This window comes from Carettochelys insculpta, chromosome 11 (assembly GCF_033958435.1).
Source record: "Carettochelys insculpta isolate YL-2023 chromosome 11, ASM3395843v1, whole genome shotgun sequence".
NCBI classification, from domain to species: Eukaryota; Metazoa; Chordata; order Testudines; family Carettochelyidae; genus Carettochelys; species Carettochelys insculpta.
The window spans coordinates 14,144,132-14,162,834 of NC_134147.1; the positions used below are offsets into that span (position 1 = coordinate 14,144,132).

The 18,703-nt window shown below is 41.3% G+C and overlaps 1 protein-coding gene across 2 annotated transcripts in view; it reads left to right on the top strand.

The window, feature by feature from the left end:
• The window catches only part of HDAC11 (histone deacetylase 11), a 109,826-nt gene that overhangs the window by 33,357 nt on the left and 57,766 nt on the right, over positions 1-18,703 (top strand). For both annotated transcript variants that reach the window (XM_075005108.1, XM_075005109.1), the window contains exon 4: positions 3,598-3,714. In XM_075005108.1, coding sequence (XP_074861209.1) covers positions 3,598-3,714 — 117 coding nt within the window. The remainder of the gene's footprint in view (positions 1-3,597; positions 3,715-18,703) is intronic.

Sequence of the window (18,703 nt, forward strand, 5' to 3'; positions counted from 1 at the left end):
GGAGCACCTGGTCAGAAGCCTAAGAGGACTTGGGCAGGCTCTCTGTGTTCTACATGTCCTCACACCGTTCAAAGCAGTCTGGTCAATGGGAGCTGAGATTGTGCTGGAGGGGGGCAGGTTGTGCTGGAGGGATGTGCAGAATGCAAAGATGCACATGGCCCTGACTGCCAGTTGCTTTGAGGGGCATGCAGGGGCGCTGTGCCATGGGACTGTGATAAGATGTGTCTGAAAGTTTGGTGGGTCAGACCTGGCCTGTGGGCTATATACTGCCTGCTTCTGACCGAATAGAGATGAAAGCCTTTGGAAACCACTATGTCAGCAGAGGTACTGGAACCACAGACTCAGGAAGCAGTCATTGCCTTGGCCTGCGTTCAGAAACCCCCTATTAAAAATTCAGGCTTCAGTTCTGCTGAAGTTGTTGGTTCAGGTACCTTCATTTACCAGGGCAAGTGTTTCACATGCCCAAGGTTGGTGTGTTTTCTGAGCCCAGTGTATATGGATATCAATCCTGTCAACGTATGTAAAAAAAAAATTCATCCTAAACAAACGTTTTGTAGAAATGCCATTGGTAACTTTATGGAGAAGATTCCGTGGTTTAGTCATTCAAAAATAGCTTATTTAAAAACTTTATCAGACATTCTCCATATAGACCTTTACATTCCCATTTGTGATCAGCATATGCACAAAGTGCTCAGCCATTTGAAATCACCAGCCAGTGAAGATCCAGTACCTTGCTGTTGAAGCAACACAGCAGATGGTTGGGAAAGTATGTGATGTAGTCTGAAGTTAACCACATCCCCATGGAGTATTATTAGAAAAAACCCATTTCAAAGTTTGCTCTATGTTGTTTGCATCCGTTTCAAGGATGACCACAAGTGCATTGGCAGGACAAAACCTGGTGGGCAGATGGTTTGGTCGGTGACATTCCCATTTCTGTGTGTTTTGTTGTTTCATTCTTTGGGATATTAACCTTATAGAGTCATTCAGTATGTTTAACATATGCTGTAAAACAGTTAAGAAGAGGTATGTTCTTTTCATCAGCTCCTAAAATTCATGGCTAATAACTTGGTGGGGTTGGGGTGGTGGGCAGGATAGTAAATTTTGGAAGTAACGTGAAAAACTGAATACTCAGAGTATGTAAACATCTGAGGAGAACAGAGACAAAATGTGATGAACACTAATTTCCTAATTGTTATAATCTTCAAAAAATGTGTATTTTACATAGTTTTAGCTGTATGTTTCAGGACTGAAGACTTTCCTCATGATTTATGTTTTATCTTATTTTGTATGTCTCGTCAAGTACTGTGTTAAGTAAAATAAAATTAACATGTATATCATACACAAACATTGAGAGTTCTCCGGCTTTAATTACCTGAAAGCATTTTTCTTTCCGTTGTTAACTAAGAATACAAAGCTTTGAGTCATCTGTGTAGTCATAAGAATGCGAAGGTGGAATTATTGCATCATTATTAAAAGTTGGTTGTTACATAATACATTGATTTGAGTTTTTCCTGTTTCCTGCTTCTTGGGGTTCTTTTTTTCCCATTTTCCTTTTTCTTTTCAACATACTCATGTAAATACCTGCTTGAGGTGTTTTCTTTGATGCTTTTCTCCTTTGCTGGCACTCTGCAAAAGGAAGGGGTGGTATAGTAAAGCTATACTTTTCTGTGGCCAAATTATATCGTGGAGGAGATTACAAATTGTTACATGGGTTGCATTGATTATATGGTTTACAGTGTGTTTGTAGAGCTGGCCAGAAAATGTCAACATAAAATAAATGGAGACAAAGATATTTGTGAAATATTCTTACATTTTTCCAACCATCTGTAGTGCTTGACACTAGATTTTGTTAGGCCAAATTCAGCCTTGTACAACTCCATTTAAAATGCATTACAAGCAGAAATCAGCTCTTCATATTTTTAGTACTAACCTTAATTTACAACACCTTTCAAATACATTTTAGCAAATCCTGCTCCATTAAAAGAAGCTAGTAAAGATAATTGTTACCTAAAAGATGGACAGCTGTTATTGGAAACTGTGTTTCCAATATGGTATAAGCCCTCTATTGTCTTTGAAATTTCTTTACCCATGAAAGTACAAAACAAATTCTTAAGTGAACTGCTGTCAAAGTAAGCAGTGCTGAATGTATATACTTTTCATGTTTAAAACGCATGTATAACCATTCCCATAAATGACACTTACAATCTTCCTTTAAATTCTTTTGTTTGTAAGTGGTCGTATTTTGAATGCCCAAGGAGACTAAATAAGCATATCATTTTATATTTTTTTAAGTTCATCCACCAGTTTACCCATCAGTTGCAATTGTACAACTAATGAAATAAGAGAACCTCAGACGTGTACAGAATTTTCTGAAATTTCATTATGCTGAAGAGTGTGGGATCCAGTTGAAATCCTTGTTCAAAGTTTTCCAATTTATTGACCTGACTATATGAAATATTGGCCGTGGCCACACTATCTCCTCTTTTTGGAAGGGCTATGGTAATGTGGCACTTTGGAATACGCTAATGAAGTGCTGCCATGAATATGCAGTGCCTCATTAGCATAGTGGCAGCTGCGCATGCTTCAAAACTGCTGGTTTTGAAACACATGCTGCCCATGTAGCCAAGTGGCCTTTCAAAACGGCCCCCTGATTTCGAAAGCCCCTTCTTCTCATCTGTTTTTGGGAAGGCTACACAGGCAGCGTGCATTTCGAAGCCCGCAGTTTCAAAGCGTGTGCAGCTGCTGTTATGCTAGTGAGCATATTCCGAAGTGCCGCATTACTATAGCTCTTCTGAAAGGGAATAGTGTGGGCATGGCCTATGAGTAATAAGTAGAAAATGTAGATGTTAAGTACTGTTATATGTGATTTAGGCTTTAAAATATATTGAGCCGTGGCATAGTTCCTTACATTGCTAATATGTATTCGTAGAGGGAGTAAATGAAGAATAAAAGTTCTTCACTAGAATAGATCACATATTGTAAATTTTTGGAAGTAATTGTTTGAATCAATTTCTTGATTAGGTGCTTGTTTAAGTCATATGCCTTAAAACATACATCTTACCTGCTCTTGCATGAAAATAATCAAATTATTATGCATTGTTTAAGCAAAGATGCACATAAAATGTTCATTAATAAGTGCTAAATTTCTTAGTCCAAATCTATTTAATGTATTTATTACACCCTTTGAGTTGAGCAAAGTAGTAAGCACAGCCAGCTATTAATACCATTAAAATGTTCATTATTGGTTTTATAACGTTGTTAACTTGTTGGAAATGTGTACATCACTTGAAAAAAAATATTCCTTTCAAAATTTGAGATAAGAATCCAGAATCTGACTTCTGAAACAGTTTCTCATAAATTGCAATTTAAGACAGGCTGGTCTATAAAAGAAAGGAAGGTATTCAGAGGTCAATGTTAATCCCAATATTAATTATTATTATAAATATTGGTATTTTTCTAGGTAGAAAATACTATATGTGAAAACCAGGTGGTTTGTTCAATGTGTAGTAACTGTGTGACAGAATACTGAAGTAGTATTGTGATAAAGTAAAATTTACAGAAACTAATGTATAATTATTCTCTATTTTTTTTCTGTAGTGGTCATTTGTAGTGGCTACAATTACAGAAATTCCTCCAGTTCTCTTTCTCCCCAATTTCCTTGTTCAGAGAAAGGTGCTGAAGCCTTTAAGAACCCAGACAGGAGGAACAATAATGGTAAGCTATTGATGCTTTATTCCAATGTGTGTCGTCAGTTTGAATTAACAAACTCTATTTTTTAAGAAAGATACTTAACCTGTGCCCTCTTGTCTTAGACTTTAATTCTTAGAGCCATCTGTGGGTGTATACCAATAGGTCTATGATTAGGTGGTTTACTAGGGCAGAAAAAGGATTAATGGTCTGCTCTAGAGACAATGGTTAAATCCAGTGTCACATTGCAATACGTATCAATGGTATCAAGATGAGCGGGCATCAAAAGAGAGAGAGCCAATAAGATTGGAGAGATTTTTTACCTTAGTCAGGATATCACCTACTCTTGTTATTTTGTTTTTCTGCTGCCACAAGAAAAAGGTGTGCTGCTTACAGTGAGTTTCCACTTTGAAATACGAGTGAGGAAATGACATCTTACTGTTCATTTTGCGCATTCAGAAATTTTAACTACTCATTTTAATATTTAAAATATTTTTTCTGCTTTTACTGCCATTAGTGCTATAGAGGGAGACCAGCTAAAATGGGAGCGAGCTGTATTCTGTTTAATCAAAACAGACTTGTTTTGCAAATTCCAATTAGCTACATCTGTTCTTCCTCACTGCAGGCAGTGGAGCTGCGCACACATCACTGAGGGCTTAATTTTTCTTAGAGGATTTTTACTACAGGGGGTGTTATGCCATATGGAAAGAGCCCACCTCAGACTTTGAACTAAGGCTGAGTTTGCAGGGTTAGTACTTGAGAAAAAACACCTTTTTCATTGTAAATTGGCAAAGTGGGGTGTGTGAGGATTTTATTCCTCTGCTTAGATTGCATATGTTTCCTATTGTCCAGTAGTAACCCAAGGTGGGTGACTCACCTTCCCTAGGCAAAGCATTGGTGCATAGAGGTGATGGGAGATTTGGCGTGATGACTTCTTGCCCTCCAGGCTCTTTGTAACCTAAGCAAGCAGGTGATACCTTTCTATTCTGGGAAACAGAGCAAAGAAGAGAGGACGGGCCTAGCTGCTTTGAAGTGGAACTGGGCTGTTGAGGTGGACAAGTCTGATCTGGCTAAAGAGGGAGGAAGGAGGGCTAGGGCCCCGGTTCAGGGACCCTCTCTGGGCCCCTTGTCCCCAAAATGCTTCTGGTTTCAATGCTGACAAGTCTGATCTAGGTTGCGCCCCTGTCAACTAATAAATCTTTAGTTCTCCCTGCTGAATGAGAGTCACATCTGACTGTGGATGGGGTGCAGGGCCTGGGTACCCCCACACTCCATGACATAAACCAGTTACATTTTGATAATAAAATCAGAAGGGGGGACATCCGTTGAACCCAACTATGGTCTTTATCAGAGTAGGAGCACGTTTCAAAAAGTGAACTGCAGTGCTGAAAGGCCATAATGGTATTTTCTCTCTCTCTTCCCAGAAGCTGACCTCAGTTTATAAGTTGAAAGTAAATGATCTTATCTAAAATCACAATCAATGTGCTAGCAAATAGATTTTCACTGCTTTTGCTGCATTTTCACTCTTCTGAACTTAGCTGATACAGTAAAGGGTAAGAATCCCACATTGCCCTTTTTGCATTATGTTAAGGTATCAGCTACATTGTCATGAGGTTCAGCAGTAATGCTACACTTTGCTTTCATCATTAGAAATCAGAATGAAAAGTCTATTTCAGCTTACTAACAGATACAAAGGTGCAGGAGGGTGGGAAGTTCTAAGAGAACTGTAGCAGCAGCAGTATTTTCACAAGACTGAGAGGTTATCTATGTTAATTGCCTGTTAGTGGGATAATAGGTATTTCACTGCAATCAAACTGTACATTAAAAGCAAGATGCATTTTTTTGAAATTCTTCCTTTGATGAATAACATTAAAGATTCACTGAAGATGCAAACAACTTACAAAGGCTTGGGAGGGTAGAGGCCACAAGGCTGGGAAGGAGAACCTCAGTCTGTGTCAATCCCAAAGCCCTTCTCCCCTGTCTTTCCTGTTCTTCCTCTGTCTCCCCTTCCCCCTGCCCTCCTGAGTGCAAAGTCCAACTGTGCAATCCTGGGTCTCATTTACCACTGGAACTTGGCCCTTTTAGGCTTTACCTACACTGGAGACCAGCTGCAAGTGTTGATGAATGTATAATCTTAAGAACATTATATGACTCTCAAATCCTATTGTTTCTATCCCAACTGAGCCTCCAGAAGGCTGAAAGGAAAACAAAAATCTCACCATGCAACATGCAAGTCTGGTCCAGTGGGAAAAATTCCTTTCTGATCCTTAAAATGGGATCAGTCCAACCCACAGCATTGTAAGCAGCACAACTCCAAATCTACAACAAAGGGGCCTGGAGATGGACAACTAATGAAAGAGTAGAGGCTTTGAAAACTGTGCGATGTAGTTTAAATAAATGGCGGGGTACCCAGCAGCTGATAAGCTGCCTGTGTATCCTTTTGTCAACCCAGTGGTTACACAGAAAACCACCACCAGGACGGAGGACACAGAGCTCTTCTTCCTGTCAGGCATGTGTTTTGGGCTTCTCTCATTCTTGCCTGTGTGGTCAAGGTCTCCCATACCGATAAAGGTATGAGGGTACTATTTAAAGCAACCGAAATGGCAAATTTCACACTTTGTTCAAGAAGCAAATAAAAGCACAAAACTAATTAAAATACTTCTTAAAAAATCTATTTTATAAGTTGTGTAAACTTTTGCTATTTTTGGAAAACATTGCATGCCCCAAAAAGGGTTGATAGTACCATAAGAAAGGAGACAGAACAATGAAATGCTGTGTTGGCTATCATTTAAAATTAATAGAGTAAAATATCTTGTCCCATGCATTTTCGTTTGTGTGATAGTATTATCAGTCAAGGCTTACAGTAAAGAGTGGGCTTGCAGTAAGCTATGTTAAGTGTTTGTTGTTCAGATTTATGCATATTTTAAAAATAGTAACATTTTTATGGCAATAAACATTCCTAATATGAAGGCGCATATCAAATGGAACTGTGGAAAGCACTTGCTTGATTTTCTACAGTTTAGTGTCTTTGACTAGACTTTTAAAGTAACACAACACATAAGGCGCTTTGCGTTCCTGGAAGGTATCTGTGAAAGTTAGTGGGACTTACACGCATATAATCTTAAGGCAAATTTGTTTCATAGCTCTGAAGAAATGTTGTCTAAGTCAGGGGTGAGCGAAGTTGGGGGTGTGAAATTTTGTAAGGGTGTATGCAGCACAATCTGCTGCTGGGTCTCTGGCTCACACATCTCATTAAACATGTTGAAACATGTCGCTGTTTTTTGTGTGTATATTCACATTTATACACCAATTAATAAAATTTTTACATTCTACATATTTTCTTACACATGCTGATAGTTTTTTTTTTTTAAGGTGAAGATAAACAAGGTGGTTTGGACTATATTCAATGGAGGGCGTGGGGAGGAGCTGCTAATTACACGGTCAAAATAGTGGGCCCTGACATGAAAAGTTTGATTATTCCTGGTCTAAGTTATTAATAGATACTCAAGAAGAGAGTACCAATGCTGTCATTGGGAAAGCTCTCTTTAATGCTAGTGAACCTGGTTAGGTTCCTGGAGGAGTTTGGCATTAATATTAAATTAATGTATTTTTTAATTAATTAAATTAATTAAATTAAATAAATGTATTATTAATTAATTACTTTTGAAAAAAATACATGAAATTAGCATTTGACAGAGGGAAAATATATAGTGTTCTTAGAATTCTATAGCCGCATAGTGTTGAGGTTGCACAGGACAGCATGCATTTTTAGTCTCTCCATTGCTAATTCAGTAACTGTACTGTAAGGGAAAGAGTTTTAGAAAAGGATAGAATTTCACAGTTCAATGAGAGACAATCTCAAAGTGGGTACACATTTGTTTTGGTTTCTAACTTGGACTGACTTTGACCCAGTGGCTTAGTGATAGGAAGCTCTATGTCTCATTTTACACACACAGCCCCGTACAGCAGGTCTGTTGAAATCTGAATGTTTTCTCTGTTGAGTCGAGACAGACTTTAAGCTTCCTTAGACCTCAGGGTTTTTTAACCTATTTAAGATTTTTTTAAAATGTAAGCAGTATTCATAAGGGCTCTATGCTGGGGGTCAGGGGACCTGTGTTTTCTTCATTGGTCTGCCACCAACTTGCTGTCTGTTTGGGCAAGTCGCTTAATGTATGGAGAGATACATATCTCATAGAACTGGAAGAAACCTTTGGAGATCATAGATTCCAGTCCCCAGCCCTCTTGGCAAGATCAAGCATCATCCCTGATAAGTTTATTTTTTTTAAATCTATTTGCCCCAGGCCCATAAATGGCCTCCTTAAGGATTGGACTCACAACCCTGGGTTTACAAGGCCGTTGCTCAATCTCTCCCCCATCTCCTGCATTACCATTCTGTTTCTATGCTCATTATCTTTTTTTTTTGGTCTTTCCAGTTTATTCCCAATCTTGATAAAGCATACATGGTGCTTTAGCTTTATACATGTGGAGTTCAACAGGGCTGCTGGTGGTATTTAAAGTTAAGCCCATGCATATATTATTTCAGGGTTGGGGACAGAGCAAGTATCTCATTATATTTGTAGAGTGCCTTGTACAATGGGGGTCTGATTTTGGTTGTAACCCCTAGATGCAACTGCAATGCATCTAGTATTGTAATCATTCATTCCTATTTTTAATTTCTAAGGCAGATTGCCAATATCCTTTTTGTAAAAATTCCATCACAGTAAGGGAAACCTAACAACATTTTAATTACCTTATTATTTAGATGAATTATAAATGACTGTGGGGAAACAGCTGTAATTTTCTACACACACTTATTTAATAAGATAAATCTAAATAATGTTTAAATACTTCCTTTTAGTATTGCTTTAGCATTTATTCACAACATTCTCTAGTATTTTCCTTCCCAGGCTAATACTCAAATTTTTATGTCTGGTATAGGGACTAATTATAATACTATATAGCATTTCTATAATACTTTTATCTTTTCAAACACTATATAAACATACAAAATAAATTGCCTTCCCTTGTTAAAATTTCTGTTCATTGGTGCTGTGAACTACACAGATAATTTCCCTAGTTCTGCAAATGAAATGCCATCTTTGTCAAGAGTCACTGGTTTGCCACCAGTTGTTGGAATCCAATCCTCAAGAGATTCAGGAAAGAGGTAGAATTGATAGCTGGTGGACAGGCAATCTCTCATGATGGGCAATATATCATGTATGATTCTTTTTTGATTTCCTGTAGGTATGCATGCCATCAGAAAATTTTCTTTCAGCAATATCTGTTGGGCCAACAGGAGAGCCCCCTGGAGTGGTGCTGGTATATTGGCCAATATATACCCCTGCTGGCCCTCCACCCCCTCACTTCCTTCGTAGTGCCTGTTGGTCACATGGTCTTGATCTCACTAGCAAGTATCCTTAAGCAGTCATTTGTTTATTGTTACTAGTTTTCAGCAGTTGTCAGTTCTTAAGTGGTTGTTTAGTTTTAAGTTTTAGGTTTTAAATGGTTAGTTTAGTTTTAAGGACCCATTGTGGTCCTTGAGTTGCATGTTCCATGCATGTGGTGGGGCATGTCTGGCCCTCAGGACTTCAAACCCTGAAAGTGCTGCTAGAAGCTTATGCCCCGTGGTGATCCACGTTCTTCTTGCCTCACCTGCTTGAGTGAGGCTTCTTCGTTCGAGGCCTGCAAGATCTGCAAGTTTTGCAAACCTCAGACCAAGTGGGACAGAGAGTCCTGCCTCGAGGTCATCTTAATAGAGGCAGCTCTTTGTCTGGCACCAGGGTCGGATCCAGCACCAGTGATGCAGAGTGCACTGGCCTCGGTGCAGGAGGCATCTGGATACTCACGTGCCACCCCAGCACTGCACAGATCTCAGCACCTCTCCCAGTCCCCAGTGCCTCAGAAGAAGAGGAGGTCTAGCCGGGGCAGGTTGCCCCAGCAGTGTGTGCCTTCCATGTGCCCGCAAGTGGGATATGTGCTACCATCAGGTGCTGAGCCCAGACCTCTTCAGTCAGGCACACAGTGAAGCCTGTAGTGGGACACCAGCCCAGTGGGAGACTTCCTGGAGCCTTCAACTGTAGAGGTTTTTGAGGTAGCGAGGCACCTCATCGAGTTGTGCCGCTCTCTCCTGCCAGCAGCAGCTTCAGGGAAGGACTGAACATGGGCAACACCGATCGGAGCCCAAGGGGCAGGGTGCCCAGGCATTGAGGCCTATGAAGCACCGCTCCACCATGGCTTAAACAGCATAGCTGCTTATTCTTTCCAATGTGACTTAACAATCACAGATAATCCATACAGGCACACATACATTTGGCAGAAGCATGGCTAACATGGCAATGAAAATGAGAATTAGATAACAATAGCCGATCATGAAATCAAGGAGCAAACTGGGACATTTAGCAAACAAGAAAGATTTTATATAAATTTCTAACAAATGTGGAAAAGTGGCAGAAGTGTTCAACATCTTCATTAGTGACCTGGACTAGGGGATGGATTGAATCCTCAGCAAGTTAATGGATGACACTAATTAGGAGGAGAGGTAGATATTCTGTCAGGTAGGAATAGGGTTCAGAGTGACCTAGGCAAATTGGAAGACTGGATCAAAAGAAATCTTTTGAGTTTTAGCAAGGAGAAGTGCAGAGTCCTGCACTTAGGACATAAGAATCCCAAGCACTATTACGGGCTGGGGACCAACTGGCTAAGCAGCAGTTCTGCTAAAAAGGACCTGAGCATTACAGTGGATGAGAAGCTGAACATGAGTCGTCAATGTGACCTTTTAGGAGTATTGCAGGTCGAGTGAAGTGATTATTCCCCTTTTATATGTTACTCGTGAGGCCACATCTGGAATATTATGTCCAGTTCTGGGTCCCGCATTACAAAAAGGATGTGGGGAGATTGGAAAGAGTCCAACGGTGGGCAACAAAAATGATTAGAAGGCTGGAACTCCTGACTTGAGAGGAGGCTGAGGAATTTGGGCTTATTTGGTCTATAGAGGAGAAGAGTGAGGGGGGATTTGATAGCAGCCTTCAACTATCTGAAGGAGTATAAGAAAGAGAGTGTTTTCAGTGGTGACAGGAGACAGAACAAGGAGCAATGGTTGTAAGTTGCAGTGGGGGAGGTCTCGGTTGGATATTACTTCTTAATACTCAAACCTTTGTGCTCCAAGTGGGGCATAGGTCATCTACAGGCTTCCTATACTTCACTCTGGCTTGGGACAAAACTTCTAGCTGGCTTCAGGAGTATCCCAGTTGTTGTCCTTCAGTCTCAGTAGCTCTTCTCCACATTGTCAGAGGTCCTCCTCTTTTGCGTTTTCCTTGCGGATTCCATGTGAGAGCTTGATGGACTGTGCTGGATAATGGTTTTCTGAGAGTGTGGCCTAGCCACCCCTACTTTCTTCCCTTCATTTGAATGTCATGTGGTGCTTGTCCTGCTCTGTTCCAAAGCTCTTCATTTGTGACACGGTTTTTCCATTTGATGTGAAGGATGTACCTCAGGCATCTGTTTATGAATATCTGTAGCCTGTGATTTGAAGACTTTTTAGTATGCCAGCTCTCACAACCATACAATATGTGAATTTTCATCTTCCCAGATATTATTTGTGAACTTCGTATGGGATGTAGCATCTTGAATGCAGCTGTTGCTTTCCCTATCCTGGCATTGATATCCTTATCTGTTCCTCTGTCTCTGCCCATAATACTCCCCAAACAGTTGAACTGCTCCACATCTTCCAGGTCAACCCCTTCTAGTGTGATGGTGTTTGACTGGTTGATCCTCATTGTCTTGGTCTTTTCCTTGTTAATGCTCAGCCCAGTAATTGAGGCAAATTTATCTAGTTTTGAGACAGAGAGAGAGCCATGTTAGTCTGTATTCAATCAAAACAAAAAAAACAGTCATGTAGCATTTTAAAGACTAACAGAATAATTTATTAGATGATGAGCTTTTGTGGGACAGACCCACTTCTTCAGATCAGAGCTATACCAGAACAGACTCCATATATAAAGCACAGAGGTCCAAATATTGTTATCAAGGTTGGCAAATCAGAAGAGCAGAGGGGTGGCAGGAAGTGGGTGTGTGGTGGTGAAGTTAAGAGTTAGATAAAACAAAGTATGTGAAAGAGTCCTTATAATGAGCCAGGTAATTGCTGTCCTGTTCAAACCACGTGTTAATATGTCAAATTTGAATATATATGACAGTGCTGAGCATTCACTTTCTAAATGTTTGTTAAAGTTCCTTCTCAGTAAAACACAGACTTGCAGGTCATTAATAGAATGGCCCACTCCACTAAAGTGCTGGTGGACAGGTTTGTGCATTAGGAGTTTTTTGATGTCTGTTTTGTGTGCATTCATTCTTCATCAAAGAGTGTTTGCAGTCTGTGTGGGCATTATTGGCACATGGATGGCATATATGATGTTAGTTGAGGAACAGGAGAATGTGACCGTGATTCTGTGAATAACGGTTGGGTCCAGCCATGGTGTCTCCTGAATAGATATGTGGACAAAGTTGGCAATGGGGCTTGTTGCAAGGAAAAGTGCCAGGACTGGTGTTATTGTGGTATAGCCTGAGGTTGCTAGTGCGAATCCTCATAAGGTTGGGAGGTTGTCTGTAGAAGAGAACAGGCCTGTCACCTAGGGCCTTCTGGAGTGTAGCATCCTGATTTAGGATAGGTTGAAGGTCTTTAATGATGCATTGCAGTGGTGTGAGTTGGGGGGCTGTAGGTAATGACCAGTGATGTTCTGTTGTTGGCTTTTTTGGGCCTGTCTTGGATTAGTTGGTTTCTGGGCATTTGTCTGGCCCTGTCTATTTGTTTTTTTACTTCTCCCGGAGGGTAATTAAGGTTTATGAATGTTTGGTAGAGATCTTGTAGTTTTTGGTCTCTGTCAGTAGTATCAGAGCAGATGCGATTGTACCTAAGGGTTTGACTGTAAATGATGGATTGCAGGATGGAAGCTTGAAGCATGTAGGCAAGTATAGTGGTCAGTGGGTTTCTGGTAGAGTGTGGTACTGCTCAGGCCATCCTTGATTTGTACTGTAGCATCCAGGAAATGTATCTCTCGTGTAGAGTGGTCAAAGCATAAGTTGATGGCGGGGTGCAGATTGTCTCTGTGGAATTCTTCTAGGATCTCTTTTTACCGTGGGTCCAAATGATAAAGATGTCATCAATGTATCATAAGTAAAGGAGGGGTAATGGGGACAAGAGCTGAGGAATCGTTGTTACAAGTCAGCCATAAATATATTAGCATATTGTGGGGCCATGTGGGTGCCCATAACAGTTCCACTAATCTGGAGGTGTAAGTTGTCCCCAAATTGGAAATAATTGTGTGTGAGAACAAAGTTACAGAGGTCAGACACTAGACTGGCTGTGGTTTCCTCAGGAAGTCAGTGATATCTCAGAGATAGCTGGAGTGTTGGTGGCATAGGGTTAGAGGAGGGAATCTACCTAACTGGATAGTCCAGTACTAAGGGTGCCAATACCCCAAATGTTAGGGTGTCTGGGGCTTCCAGGTTTGTGGATTTTGGGAAGTACATAGAATAATGCAGGTTGGGAATTAGATTGTGTTTCTGAGTGAATGAGGTCCTGAGTAGAAGCAGGGAGTTTCTTAAGTAGTAGTTGTAATTTCTTTTGGAATTCCAAAGAGGGATCAGAGGAGAGAGGTTTGTAAAATGTGGTGTTGGAGAGTTGTCTGGCTGCCTTCTGTTCTTAGTCTGACTTATTCATGATGACAACAGCACCCCCTTTGTCAGCTGGTTTGATTATAATGTCTGGGTTATTTTTGAGACTCTGGACAGCATAGTGTTTAGCATAGTTGAGATTGTGTCTCATTTGGTATTGTGACCTTTTCTCCCATGCTTTCATGTTGGCGTGAAAGAAGGGAGGCAACATCAGCAAAATTAATGTCCTCTAGCTGTTTCAAAAGCATCCACTGAATGCCTCATTGATGGACATGTGTTCCCTTGTTCATAATCCAGTCCATGCTGATCAAGAATAGGAAAGGTGACAGTAGGCACCTTTGTCACACTCCTGAGAGTATGCTGAAGGATTCTGTCAAGACACCATTGTGAACAATTTGGCATGTCAAGGGTTCATATGTTGAATGGATCAGGTTAATAATTTTGGATGGGGTGTCATGTTTTTGCAGCAGTTTCCACAAAGTGCCTATGCCAAGGGTGTCGAAGTCTTTTTCAAAGTCAGTGAAGGTTATGTGCATGAGGGAGTTCCACTCAAGCAACTGTTCTGTGATCACTCCGAGAGTTGCTGTTTGGTCAGTACAAAAACTCTTACTTTGGAAGCTGGCCTGTTCTTCGCTGAGTTGTTTATCAATTTCTGTGATTCAGTAGCTCTCCAAAGTGTTCCTTCCACCTACTGAGCTACTCACTTGGGTTTATTAACACACGCCCCTCCTTACACTGTAGTGGCTGATCTGCTGCATGCAGTGACCCAGCTAGCTTCTGTGTGATGTTATAGAGCCCTTTCAGGTTTCTCTGACCAGCAGCTTGTTTGGCTTGTTGTGGAAGGTTTTCCACAAAGTTCTTCTTGTCCCATTTTACAGCCTTTTTAACTGCTTTGTTGGCTTCTGAATATAGGCTGTGAGCTTCCACCTTGGCTGCTCTTTTTTGGCTCTTGTTTATTGCTATTTTTCTGTCTTTTTATTTCTTCACTTTTCTCAGAGTTTCTGTTCTGATCCATTCTTTCTGACACCTTCTCCTCTTTTCCAATGTTTTATTGCAGTTCTCTTTCCAGTCTGTTTTGCTGTGCTCCCATATTTGTTTCACAGTAGTATCTTTTGGGATAAGGTTTGTCAGAAGTGCATATCTGTTGGACAGCTCCACTTGGAAACTGGCTCTTGTCTCTGAATCCTTCAGCTGCTCCATGCTGAATCTCAGTCCTGTCTTGGTTGCTTTTGGGGTGTACCTCTTGAGCTTGAACTTGAGTTTTATTGTGACCAAATGGTGGTCTGAACCTACATCTGCTCCTCTTCTAGTGCAGATGTCCTGCAACAATTTTCTGAAAGAAGTGCTGATACAGATCAATCTGGTTTTCTGACTGGTGGTCCGGTGAAACCCATTTGACCTTATGAATCCTTTTGTGAGGAAAAAACCACCACCACCTATCACCAATCCATTAATGGAACACAAGTCACATTCATGTGTCCTAGGTCGCCTTTTCCCCTTGTCTGTTCTCTGCCCGTATTTATGCTTTCAGTTTTCTTATTGAAGTCACCTGTCAAAATCAACATATCCTTCTTGGCTTTCACAACACTTTGTGGTTTCTCAGAGAAGTCTGTTTTACATTCCTCAGCTGCTTCATTGGTGGGTGCATTGCACTGCATAATTAATACCTTCCACTCTTTGGTGTAGAATGTGGCTGTGATGATGCATGATGATACTGCTGTCCACTCTATTAAAGTACCAGATGCCTCTCCAGATAACATCAAGCCCATGCCTTCTGTGTGTGGTGTGGCCTCTTCTTCATGTCCTGAGTAGATGAGGGTTTCACCTCTTGCCAGGCGTAGACACCCAGATTGTGTCCGTCTTGTTTCACACAAGCTCAAATTGGCAAGCTTGTACTATTTCATCTCCACTGCAATCTGCGCTGTCTTCCCTGCTTGATACATGGTCCAGATGTTCCATGTGCCTAACTGGGGGGTTGTCCTGGGTCAGAGAAGTGTTATCTGCAGGGCAGCTTCCTCTTGGTTTTCCCTACCACGCTTCATACTCAATCTGAGCAGATTGCCAACTCCTCCCAAGAGTTGTGTAGTTATAGGGGTTTTTGTAGATGTTTATATCACATTTTTTTTTTATGGATAAGGTTGTTAACTCTAAGCCAACCTCCTTTATCTCAGGGAGAGGTGATCCACATTTTTCTGATCACTACCCTTTGACCTATTCAGTGTGCATTACCCTTCTAGGACCTGTAGCTCTTGCTGGCATAGCTCTTTGGGTCCTTGAGACAAAAGCCACCTCACCACGACAAGGAATGGACCATGAGATAGAGGTTGGATATTAGTAAAAACTACTTTACTAGGAGGGTTGTGAAGCTCAGGAAAAGGTTACCTAGAGAGGTGGTGCGATTTTTACATCTTGGGTTGACAAAGCCCTGGCTGGGATGATTTAGTTGGATTGATTTTGCTTTGAGCAGGGGTTTGGACTTGAAGACCTCCTGGCATCTCTTCCAACCCTATGATTCTAAGAGCTCTTAGTTCTACTGTAGAGCTTACAGATGCCCTGAAAATAAAGGTGCCACTTTCCTCTTTTTTCTGCCATGGGTTGTGGAATGGGATGAACAACTTCTACTACCAAATTACCTACACAGTCCTGGCGCCTGTGATACTCTCCAAGTTTATGTAGAACAACAAGTTTTTTGGGTTCTGATTTCTTTGATGTCCAGTCTGCCTTACTTTCTGATATAAAAAGCATCTTCCCATTTTTTGACCATGTTTTCCAAGTAATCTTCCCTCCTCTCAGATCTTCAACTTCTATTTTTTTACTGTGTTTTCTTGAAAATTGAAGAAGAATAAGTTAGGAAAAAGGAATGTTAGAAGTAAAGGAGTTTGAATTTATTAGTAATAGTTTCTAATGCTGTTTGGATAACCCAAAGCTCCCTTAAAAGATGGGAAAAGTAGTCATGCTAACTTGAATATCATCCTTACTTGCATTATTTTTAAAAGATGGCTTATTAAAGAGTGGAGAGGGAAAGCGATAAAACCATTGTTCAAATTTTGGAACACTATTCAATGGGTTTTTTTTATTAATACGGATAAAAGTAGTGGAGGTGGAAACAAGTGGAAAAGGCAAAAGTAGACCAGTCTGTGGAAGGTGACGATTTAGCTGTATGTGGACCTTAGTTTCCCCTGTTAGATCCCATTTAGATCTAAAATAAGTAACTGGAATACAGTGACTTGAAAATTCAAAACAAATAGGCTGAAATTCTGTGTCATGTACATCCAGGTTGCCCTGATGATTTCAGTGGAAATGCGTAAGGATAGCTCATTAAAGCTGCATCTACACTAAGAGATAAAATTGAATTTAAAGGCGATAGCTAGATATTGAAATGTGACTGTCTTCACAGTTAATACTATTAACTTGATTTATAGAGCCATAATGCCAATTACAGAATATCGATATTACGGGATGGGTATAGCATCAAATTTGAATTTAAAATCTCAAATCAAGGCAAGCATGGAAGCGCCATGTCCTTAAATTCAAATTTATTACCTCCCAGAAGTGTGCTGTATGTATCCCCCACAGCTATGCGGTGACCCTCCAAATATGGCTGCTTCATTGTACCCTGCTGTCAGGTGTTCAGGAAGGTCAAAGTAAGCCCACGAAGTTTTGATTGAGTTTGAATTTCAATTAGAATTTGATTTGGAATTCAGCAGTGCCCAGCTCTGAGAATATAAAGGGTGCCCATTAAATTCCTTTGCCTATCACATCACACCGCATTGGTAGACATAGCACCACATAGGTAGCAATTTTCAGTAGCCCTGTACTGCAGTCATTACCAGTCAGGGTAGTGGTCTGCCTAGCACTCCTTGTTGCAAGAGAGCTCTAGCTTGGACCTCCCTGGAGATTCTTGTTATTCTTGCCATGTGGGGAGCCCAGTTGGTGGTGAAGAGACTTCAGGTTGCCAAGAGAAATGTGGAAATCTATGATCAGATGTTTTGCAAGATGACCACCAGAGGTTATTCCTGGGACTTTATGCAATGCTGGGTGAAGGTGAAAGAACTCTGGCAGACCTATCAAAAAGTCTGGGAAGCCAACCAGCGGTCAGGGGCAGCTCCATGGACCTGCCGCTGTTATCAACAGCTGCTCATGCTTATGGGAAGTGACCTCACCATGGAGTCTGGTCTGAATTACGGCACTTGTGGAGTCTCTAGTATGGAGTTCAGGGTGAGCCTGGAGGAGGAGGGTGGGCTGGAGGATGAGGGCAGTGGAGAAGATGAAAGGAGCAATGAGCAGGGGACAGAGGAAGTTGTTTCAGGCAGCCCGGAGCTCTTCACCATAGACCCCTCCACAGCAGTCCCCGATCCTCCTGGAGCAAGTGGTTCAGGTGAGCATGTATTCTGCATTTTAGAAGTGGGTTTGGGATAGGTATCGCTATAGGGTTATGTATGGTACAGGTTTGCGATGAGTGTGTTCCCCTCAGAACTGCATGTTAATATTTCTTGGGGTGGAGCGCTTCTCCTTTTTGGAGATCTCCTCGAAGGCCTCATCCAGGCACTCTTGTAATTTTTTATGAGGTTCTTGGGCAGGCCTGGCTTGTTGTGGCTTCCACGGTAGCTCACCTTGCTATGCCAGGCAACCAGATAGCGATCTGGTGTCATAGTGCCACACAGCATTTTAGTAAGTTTTCCAGGCTTTTGGTCACGCAACAGGAGTAGCTGTTCTTTCTCTATATCTGTTAGTTTTAGGAGGGTGATGTCTTCTCTGGCAATCTGCAGAAGCATGGGAATTCACGTCTGTTTTTTTTTTTTCTTTCTTTTTTTTCTTTAACATGCTTCCTACCCAGTGGCTGTCAGGGTCTGCTTTGCTTTTCCCCTCCCATGTCCCTTTCCCCCAGCATTTCTTTTCCAGCATTTCTTTTCATTTTTCAGGACTCCCTGGCGCCATGTGAATGCTGGGCTCTGCTGGGTGTTTTCCCTCCAATGTCCTCTTTCCCCAATATTTCTTTTGATTTTTCAGGACTCCCTGGTACCACACAGCTGCCATACTCTGCTGGGTATTTCCCCTCCCATGTCCCTTTCTGAGCATTATTTGTTTTCAGGAATCCCCCATACCCCGTGGGGGATTCTCCAGTTGTGCTTCTCCCCTCCTATGGTCCCTTTACATGCAGCCTTTCTTTGCATTGTTAATTTTTTTCTTTATTACTTTTATTGTACATTGACTACCCCCCGCCCCGCCCATACAGCTGTCCATTTTTCACTGACACCGGACACCCTGCCAGGACACCTGGTGGCTTCCCCTGCTTAGCAGACATTCCCTTCCCCACAAAAGAAGACAGTTGCTTATAGTGTACCAT